This window comes from Sitodiplosis mosellana, unplaced genomic scaffold (genome assembly GCF_009176505.1).
Source record: "Sitodiplosis mosellana isolate CC-2019 unplaced genomic scaffold, AAFC_SMos_1.0 Smas_scaffold_6191, whole genome shotgun sequence".
NCBI lineage: Eukaryota > Metazoa > Arthropoda > Insecta > Diptera > Cecidomyiidae > Sitodiplosis > Sitodiplosis mosellana.
The window spans coordinates 3613484-3623184 of record NW_022601432.1 but is presented as its reverse complement, the minus strand read 5'-3'; the positions used below and the strand labels follow the sequence as shown (position 1 = coordinate 3623184).

At 37.7% G+C, this 9701-nt stretch overlaps 2 protein-coding genes across 2 annotated transcripts in view; both read left to right on the top strand.

The window, feature by feature from the left end:
- The first annotated feature begins 5131 nt into the window (after positions 1-5131).
- LOC129576529 (putative uncharacterized protein DDB_G0271606) lies at positions 5132-7806 on the top strand. Its single transcript, XM_055461750.1, has 2 exons — positions 5132-6710; positions 7166-7806. The coding sequence occupies exons 1-2, from the start codon at positions 5132-5134 to the stop codon at positions 7804-7806; spliced, it is 2220 nt and encodes a 739-aa protein (XP_055317725.1).
- Positions 7807-7953: 147 nt separating this feature from the next.
- LOC129576527 (glycine, alanine and asparagine-rich protein-like) overlaps positions 7954-9701 on the top strand; it is a 9475-nt gene continuing 7727 nt past the window's right edge. The window contains exons 1-2 of the mRNA XM_055461749.1: positions 7954-7998; positions 9116-9474. Of these exons, the coding sequence (XP_055317724.1) occupies positions 9325-9474 (150 nt within the window). The 5' untranslated portion in view covers positions 7954-7998; positions 9116-9324. The remainder of the gene's footprint in view (positions 7999-9115; positions 9475-9701) is intronic.

The window sequence follows — 9701 nt, the reverse complement described above, 5'->3', positions numbered from 1 at the left end:
GAAAGAGAAAGAGAAAGAAGTAAAAGTAGTGTGTGCTCCTCCATATCATATCGTATTTGGTGACAATTTTAATTGCCGAAACCTACGGAGAAAAAAAAATAGTAATCCTTGCATCAAATGAAACAATCTGTTTGCCTAATTATTGTTAGTTGGTTGTGCTGAAACATGTTGGTTTAAATACTTTTTCCCCATTCCCATATATTTTCATTCTGTCCTTCTTCTTCTTCTTCTTCTTAGCTTTATTACGTGTGAATCGTATAGCTGAAAAGGTCGCAAAACTTTTCATAAATTTCAACGCTTAGTTCCTCATATTTTTATTTAATGACTATAACTGCAGCGAGCGAGTGAGCGAGAGAGAGAGAGAGAGAGAGAGAGAGAGAGAGGAAGAGAGGGAAGTTCAAATATTCATTTAAATTAATGGCCAACATGTGGCATAATATCGTAAATTCAAAAACTGGAGCGACTGGGAAAAAAAGCAGCTCATAATTTCTCATTTCTCTTTTGAATTGGAGTATAAAGGAATTCGTTTTCAACACCCAACAAATTTAACAGTGCTAGAATGTTGAAAGAATTCGTTCAATGGCGCGCGCACAGTGATCTCTGAAAACAAAACCGAAGCAGAAATAAATCGCGAAGAAAAAAAAACAGAAAAAAATGAATGTTTTATTTTGCTAAAAAAAGTTTAAGGAGCATTTAATACCAAATTCCACACCGAAAACTAGGAGAGCATATAAGCCATTACAAAGAAACCGATCGATAAACAAGGCCAATATGCATAAATTTATCGCCATTTCTTCAAAAACAATTTCCAAATATTTGCTTGAGTTTTTTTTCTCCTCTGGCGGCACGACCAAACGACGAGAGCAAAAGACCAAACATCACGACAATTGCCCGAAAATGGTAAGAAATTTAGTCGTTTGAGAACTATCCAAAAATCTAAATTACGTAATCGAAAGTCATTGGCATTGTATGTGCGAGCAAGCGAACGAGCGAGCTCATACACGTGAATAACGAACAGAAGAAGATCAGTGTGTGATGTGCAGATGACTAATAATAAACCTCAAGTGTTGTTGATATTTAGTGTCAAAACCACGGAAATTAAATGGCCAAGCAATTGACATCGAAGATGTAATTTGATGCGAGCAAATGAGCGTGCGCGTGTCCACAAATATGGATGGTGTAGCGAAGCCATGTCGCGCGCGTATTTATGGGTAATTATTATATTTATTATTGGTGTCGATGTACCTAGATGTGTGTTCATTCAGTGTGCATGCTGCACTCACCTCCCATGCACCGAAGTCGTAAAAAGAATATGCATACAAAGTAAGTACAGCTAAGCCGTTTACACTATCACATCATCGTCGAATAAATCAAAGAATGTGTGAAAATGGATCCAATGCACACGTTTACCCAAACGAAATCGTTAAATCAATCCCGTTTCTGCTGCTGCTGCTGCTGCTGCTGCTGCTGCAACCTCTGTCAATATCGTTCTAAGCAATAACCATTTTTACGTTGGTCATATCGCGCTTATTGTTATGGCCAAAATGACACATTATTTACGCAAATTAAATGCAACGATTGAAAATATTGACATTTTCACTCGAAATCGTTGGTGGTAAACGATCATCAATTGCAGCACCGTAGTGCAACATTGATGGCAATTATATGTCTAAATCAATTCGGTCAATGGAAAATATACATATCTGATGCCAGTAAAAATGCCAATTTTATTGAAATTGCAAATATTCTTGGCGTTTGTTGATGGTGGCCGTTTGCTATCGTCTCGTCACCGTTGTCTTCGTCGTTCGCCATTGTGGTTGTCGTCGTCGAATGAAGCGCCTACCTGACGAATAAAAACAAAATAGCTTAACTGACTGTTTTCACCCGTAAATACATTTTCAATACGACAAACAGTAACCATAAATACGAAAGCGATAGTCATTTTCTTGTTAGCTGTAATTGTATTTACAGCCTATTTTGCATTTCTTCTTTTTCGTCTCTTCAAATGGTATTTCGAAGCCACACAAATGCCATCGTAGAAACAACAACAACAACAACACATTACAAAATATCTATTTTTTCCCCATTTCATTTCTATTGCTGTGTTATTTTTTCTGTTTCTTGCTGCAGATAATTTAATGAGCAACACTTAAATCTAGCGGAATCTAATCGTAATGCGTTTCATTAGAGGAAAAAAAAAGAAGAATTTACTACTTTCTATGAATGGGTTTGCCATTTCAATTTTATGATAATTTCCGAATCGACATACAAATCAATTGTTTACACAAAATCGTATCTCTTTCTCGTACGGTTCAATTTATCGAAATTTATTTGTTAATGCTTTGTTTTGGGTAAGATAGGTGTGCGTTAAATGTCAATCGGTCACTTTCTAACTGTTAAAAGTTAAATCGTTTATCCGTCAGACAAAAATGTATGCTCTCAATGATGATGCCTTGATGGTGATTGCTAGTGAATTTCGTTATTGCCCGACAAAATTCGTGATCGTATTCATTCGATTGGCTAATTTTTATGGTGTGATGATACTGATCGCAAGCGCGACGGCTTTGATTACGCTTACATTTTCTTTTTCCTTTTCGACTGTCAACCAATTTATAACCACGAAAAAAAAGAAGTGTTTAAATGTGATGATCCCCTCATAATGCTTTCACCTTTAGCAAATTCTCTGCGAATCTTTAAATGGGGCATGCTTTGACAAAAATTTACCGGAAAAAAAAACAAAAACAATAGTTAATAAATCTTTGCTAAAATTGTTCAAGGGGGAATCGTATGCGTAACAAACATTATAACTTTATTATGTAAAATATTTGGACATTTTCTGAACTCTTTTCCTGATCTAGTTTTTTTTTTCTCCCATTGATTGTCTTACATAATGATAGAAACGAAATGTTTCTTAATTGAATTCTTTATACTTGAAATAAACTTGGAAATTCAATGCCGGTAGCTGCAACATCTATGACTTAATGCGAAATACAATTGAAAAAAATTTGTCCAAAATTATTTGCGTCCGCCATATTCACAATTGGCTTATTTTTTGTCACAGCCGGCATTATCACTAAAATATTTGATTTCATTCAACGAACGATCACCAAACTAAAAACTTTTATTCGATTTTTTCGACTGGATCGAATCGAATACGCCGATAAACTGAAACATCAGTTGTCGCTGTTCGTTATCATTTTGAAAGTGATGCACAATATCAAATCAACACGACCGTCCATTCAAAATGGAACGACGACGAATGTTGACGGCGAAGGTGGTCATTAAAAAAAAACACGACCAAATTGAATGTTTTATTTTAGAAAGAAGCCTTCTCTGACCTCGTTGATTTGAGGAGTGAACGACAGGAAAAAAAATACCAATGACCTGTCAATCTGAATGTTTGAACATTTTTGCATGGTGGCATTCGAACGATATTCGAATTGACAAGAAAGAAAAATCGGTGATTTTTTCGAGAGAAAGCGTTTGCATTAATTTGAATGTGCTAGCGAAAATCAAGCGTTACATGCGAGAAGTTTCCATGCTAAAACACTAAAATTTGACAGAAAAAAAATACATATGCACAGCGTTGTCTAGCTCATTTAACATACGGTCAATTCAAATGCAAATCGATTCTCTCATCGTCATACGTATAATAGCAATCGTCATCTTCGTCGAAGAGAAGATCTTCGTTCGAGCCCAAATGGCATTGACAACCAAGCGTCTCAACAACGAAAGAAAAAAAAAATCACCGTCAAATGTGTCGCATATTGTGATTCAAATTGGGCAGGTTGAATGGGACATGAAAATTGAAAGTTCTATTAACTTAATAATGGTATTAGCAGAGAATAGGCATATGTTTTAACACATAGGCCCATATAATGGGCCCGTTATTCATAATTGACAACCATAAATGATCATTGCAGGCATTCAATCAAAATTACCGAAGAAGGAATAGCAGTCAAAAGGAAATGACAGCAACAACAAAAATGAGATATGAAATATGAACTCTGTCATTCTATTTATCTTTTGGTGTCAATAAAAGTAAAGGGTGCAAAATGAAATACCAACCCACCCACCACAAGATTGGGTAACAATTTAAGTAGTGCAAAATTCCTCGATTGATTGATTAATTGATCGATAAAGACAACTATACGCAATTCCTTTCCACTGATTGAAAGCTGTAAAAAGTTTTTTTTTTTTTGGTTGGAGGACGAGATTATCGAAGCACATTTCACTTTTTGGACGATTGGTGTGCTCGTCTATTGACTTACATGATGTTCTTATCTATTATGGATCAGTTTGTTGCTTGGATGAGGATGCAGCTAACCATGGTTATCGAATTTTCCACGAATGGAAAAAAAAAGTGCATTCACATTTCATTACGTATAACGTGATAAAATTAATTTACCAACGCGATATCTTGGCCGGCCGATCGCATTTCAATGACACAATATTGTCGTCTTTTTTTTATCTCCACATGGCGGAAGAGATACTGCATGTGATTAATTTAGCGCTTTCAAGTGAATGTCGTTTGAATTTGTTTGAATTTGTTTTGTTAAGTGATCGTGTTACGTTTTTTTTTTCTTCAACAAATGAATATATCAATAAAAGCGGAATGCACTGAAACGCTTTGGTGGCGGCGATTGCCGCACATTTTCACGTAACATTTGGTAAAGTAGATCAAAAATGCTAATGTAATCAATTGATTAATTAATTTGGACTTCATTTTATTTTCAATCAAGTGTTTGTTGGTATATTATCATCGAATGAACAGCGAAGAAAACACACAGAGATAACAAAAACCGACCAATCCTAACAACGGTCACCGTCATTTAAATTACGTATGGTATCACACACACACAGTGTGTATTTTTAGTGCAATTTTTGATGTTATAGTTTTAGGGCATTGTGTAATGCCGTCCATCCGGTGTGTGGGAAATGAAGGAGCTGGTATAAAATCGTTGTGTTCATTTGATTTGTCGTCAGTTCACAACATTCGTTTCCATCGAAAGGATTAACAACACCAAACCAACGATAATCAGGGTGGAGTACATTTTATACGACTGTAGTGGATAACTATTTTCTGTTTGGATTTTTTTTGTCTTGTTCGGTGTCTGTGAAAAGTAAAACAATGCGTGCATTCGTGGTGTTATCATTTGTTGTGTGTTTGGTTGTTGCAAAGCCACAGTACAGTGGATATAATTATGAACCACCGACGGCTTATCAAACAAGTGGATTACAACAACAATATTCGCTAACAGCTGCCACAGCAGTAGCTGTGCCACAGACTCAGTACACTCAACCACAATCGTACGCAGCATATCCTTCCCAAGGTCAATATTACCAATCATATCCGACTGTAGCTGCACCACTTCAACAGCAAACCGCATTTGCAAGCGCTGGCCAATCAGCCATTCAATTCGATCAAACGTCGTATACAAGTGCAAACGCAGCTCCTCTTCAACAAACTGCATATGCAAGCGCAGACCAAACTCAATTCCAACAAGCTTCATACGCAACGGCCAATCCAGCACCACTTGAGCAAACGTCGTATGCGGGTGCAAGCCAAGCTCAATTCGATCAAACTCAATTCCAACAAGCGTCCTATCCAAGCGGAAGTCCAGCACCATTTGAGCAATCGTCATTTGCCAATGCAGGTCAAGCTCAATTGCAACAAGCTACATATGCCACGGTGGGCCCAGCACCACTTGAGCAATCATCGTATGCGGGTGCAAGCCAAGCTCAATTCGATCAAACTCAATTCCAACAAGCGTCCTATCCAAGCGCTAGTCCAGCACCACTTCAGCAATCGTCATTTGCCAATGCAGGTCAAGCTCAATTGCAACAAGCCTCATACGCAATAGCCAGTCCATCACCACTGGAACAATCGTCGTATGCAAGTGCAGGTCAAACTCAACTCGATCAAACGCAATTCCAACAGACTGCATACTCAACCGCAAGTGCACCTCTAGAGCAAACGGCCGGAAATCAATTGGCCTTGCCATTGCCAACAGCCGCTTCGTATGAAACACAAGGAGGATTCCAACCAAGTCAAGGTTTCCTTCCTCAACAAGAGCCAACACCTGCAACGACCTTCAACGGATTAAGTGGATTTACTGCACAACCACAAGTATATCAATCACAACCACAAGCCTATTCAAATGGAGCCGCCTATGATCAATCACAATTTTTCAACGTTGGCGCTTCCTACGCCAGCAATGCCAATTTCGCACAATTGCAACAATATTCAGCACAATTGCCTCAGGCCGTCGGTCAACAACACACTACAAGCGGTACATTGGATTCATTCAACATTCAATCGACAATGGGACCAAATCCTGCTGATATTGCACCGGCCGCTCCATCACCGTCAGCCGCACCACAACAACAACAACAACAACAAGACGACGCTCAATATGCAGCAGAACCACAACAGCCACAGCAGCTACAACGAGAACAACCACAACAACAATTACAACCACAGCCACAACAAGAACAATTTCCACCTCAGCAGCAACAAGAACAATTTCCACTCCAACAGCAAGATGAACCAGCCCAACAGCCACAACAGCTACCGGGTCCAAATCAGTCACAAAACGTACTACCAATTGAACAAATTGCACCAGAACCAATTCAAGCACGGCAAAGAAGCCAACCACAACAGCAACAACAACAAGGACCATTTACAACCATTCAAAAACACATCTATGGTAAAAATATTTTTTTATTCTGATATTTTTCATATTTTGTTGCGTAAAGCCCACTTTCGAGTTGATCGTAGACAAAAAAAAAAATCTTGAACATTCCAAAATTGTGGATCAGTCGTGATTGGAATCAGTTTGTTGTCAAGAAAAAAATGAAAGGTTCCTCTTACGAATGTAAATCATTTTGCCGGTGAATGTTACATCATATATGGCTTTAGAAAGGCAACTGACACGATCAAATTATTATCGCAAAAAATCTGCTGAATATTCAATACGCCATGACACATTATCTTTTGAAGAGAATAACAAATTAAATTCATGACGCGATTGTTTTTCGCGATATATTTTCAATTTGGTTTTCCATAATGCGTTTTCATTTGAATATAGTGTTTTTTTTTATTTGTATTGTAATGCTATTAGTGGATCATGATTGAATCATAGACTCTTTTACTTCCGTATAGTACACGTACCACCACCTGGTTTTGAAGAAGATGACAAACAATTGCCCGCAGTCGCTCCAGCATTGGCTAATAAAAAACGCTACAACATTATTTTCATCAAGTCACCAAATGTTCAACGCCCAACATTGATTCAACAACAACAAAGCGAAGACAAAACCATTGTATACGTTTTGGTGAAGAAACCAGAAGATATTACTCAAGTCATACAACCGCAAACTAAACACGACAAACCGGAAGTATTCTTCATCAAATACAAGGCTCAAACCGAACAAACACCAATTGAAGCCGAACAAAACGGAGACGGATCTCTTCAACAGCAATCCGAACAAACTGACGATCAACTTAACGAAGCAATTGTCGTTGGAGATCGATCGAAACAGCCATCGCAAGCTCCTCAATTCCCAGCGTTGGAAGGAAAGGAAGCTCAAGCTTTATTGCGCGAAGAAGAAGAACCACAACGTGAAGAGTATCAACAACAACAACAACAACAACAACAGCAGCAACACGCATTGCCAGTACCCGCACCATTACCAAGCAGAGCACCTGCAAACGCAGGCATTTCACCACTGCCAATCGACTTTGCACGCATTCCAGCCGCTTCATCACCAGCACCACCACAAAATTACCTGCCACCACAATAATTTCGATAATTATTTAATCTAGGCTGTTTTACGCTGACTTACTCAGTATTTATTATTGTTGTTTTTTTTTGTTTCTTTATTTAATGGAAGAAGGCGTGAAATTAAAACAATTGATTGAACGCAGTAGTCAGATTGTTTTAAAATTTAGTGAGTCAAAGCAAGAAAGAAAACGAAAAAGCAAGAGAAAAAATTGTTAGAAAAAAAAATATATAAAAACAAATCTCATCAAAAATTAAATGACGCTGTGTTTTTTTCTTTCTGCAAATCGATTAACATTATGAGAGATTTCGATACGTAAATTTGATGAGAGAGCGGTTTGTTTCCGCTTAAAAATGTGCTGCTACTGCTGATGGCTATGTAGAAAGTGATGGTCATACTATCTGATGGAGCGTGTAGCAAATATCATGCACACAACATATGATTCTGATCTAAAGATACGGCCAATATTAACCAATGTCCAAATAATGAAAGTGAATATGATTGAAAATGAGAGGAAGTGTTTGGCTGACGTGCATCTGTGTGTGTGTGTGTGTGTGGCCGTGTGCTGTTAGAGGGAGAAATTAAAGAAATAAATTAGCAGTGTGCGCGCTTGCGGTCGCCATAAATAAATAAATAAATTTTTGTTGAAAATGTTCGAAAATGGATGGTTTTCACTTCTTTTTCGTCACTTAAGCGCGCACCGCTCTCGCTCCGTCGATCGATAAATTTCTAATTATGACATCATTTTTGGAATCATCGAATCGTTTGTATGTAAATCATGTCTGATCTCGTTTCCATTATTTTGCATTTCTGTGCCGGAAATAATGGAGCACACAGATTATCTCTCTCATTTATTGGTCGAAAAGAAAGAAAAAAAAGACACACACAAAAAAATCGAGCGAGTAGACTGCTTTTATCAGATATTGTAAAATTGATTGACATTTTACGTTTAGGTTCCGTTCGTCGAATCACACATCCTCATTTGGTGTGCCGTTCGTTTTTTTTTTTTAAATCGGTGTTTGTCTTTCATTCCCACAACTTTTGCGGATATTTCCGAAAAAAAATATTGACTGACCAAAAGCGTGATCGACATCATCGTGATCGACGACGGCCACAAACGAACTTTCGGTGAAATTTATGCTGATTTGAAAACGTTTTTGTTTTGTTTTGGTGTTTGATGATGGTTTTGAATACATACACATGATGGAAAGAAAGAGCATTAACATTTCTCTCACTTTTCTCTCTGTCGTCTCTTCACTGCACTGCCATCGCCTATACCGTGTGGCCAATTCATCATCATTCGGATGCGAAACGGAAATTGTATCACTAGGCAAATTAACCAGTCGAATTGATGACTAATGTCAAACCGAATTGATGATATCCAAATGGCAGTGAGGGTAGATGAAAGTTCAATAAAAGCCACTCGATCACTTTCGCTAAGTATCAGTCTGAGTTGAACTAACAACGCAAAAGAAAGTGTGTGATCGTGCACAAGTTGAAAGCCAAGAAAAAAATTGCTTTCGAAGCGGATCTATTAAAATGAAAACATTTATTGTGATCTCGTGTTTGGTTCTGGCCGCAACTGCCAAACCACAAGGATACGTTTACGAAAAACCAAACAATGATGGATTAAGTGTTTCGCTTCTATTGCCACCATCTCAGAATCATCAGATTCCAACATCGTTTCCTGTAAGTTTGTTGTTGTTGTTAATTCGATCATCAATTTAAGAACGAGAGGAAAAATTTGTAATTGTTTCCGTGTAAAAAAATGTTCAATGCAGTTGAAATTGCAAAATATATGACACCCATAGAATGAAAAAAGAACTTCTGAACTCTTTGCCGATAAATGAAACGAAAAAAAACTTAGAGCAAAAAAGAAACAAATGAAGTTGCGAGCAAAAGTGACACAAGTAGCC

Excerpts from the sequence above, each read along its gene's own strand:
- LOC129576529 (XM_055461750.1), top strand. The coding sequence starts at position 5,132 with ATGCGTGCATTCGTGGTGTTATCATTTGTTGTGTGTTTGGTTGTTGCA. Across the intron at positions 6,711-7,165 it reads CATTCAAAAACACATCTATG|TACACGTACCACCACCTGGT; the intron begins GTAAAAATATTT and ends ACTTCCGTATAG.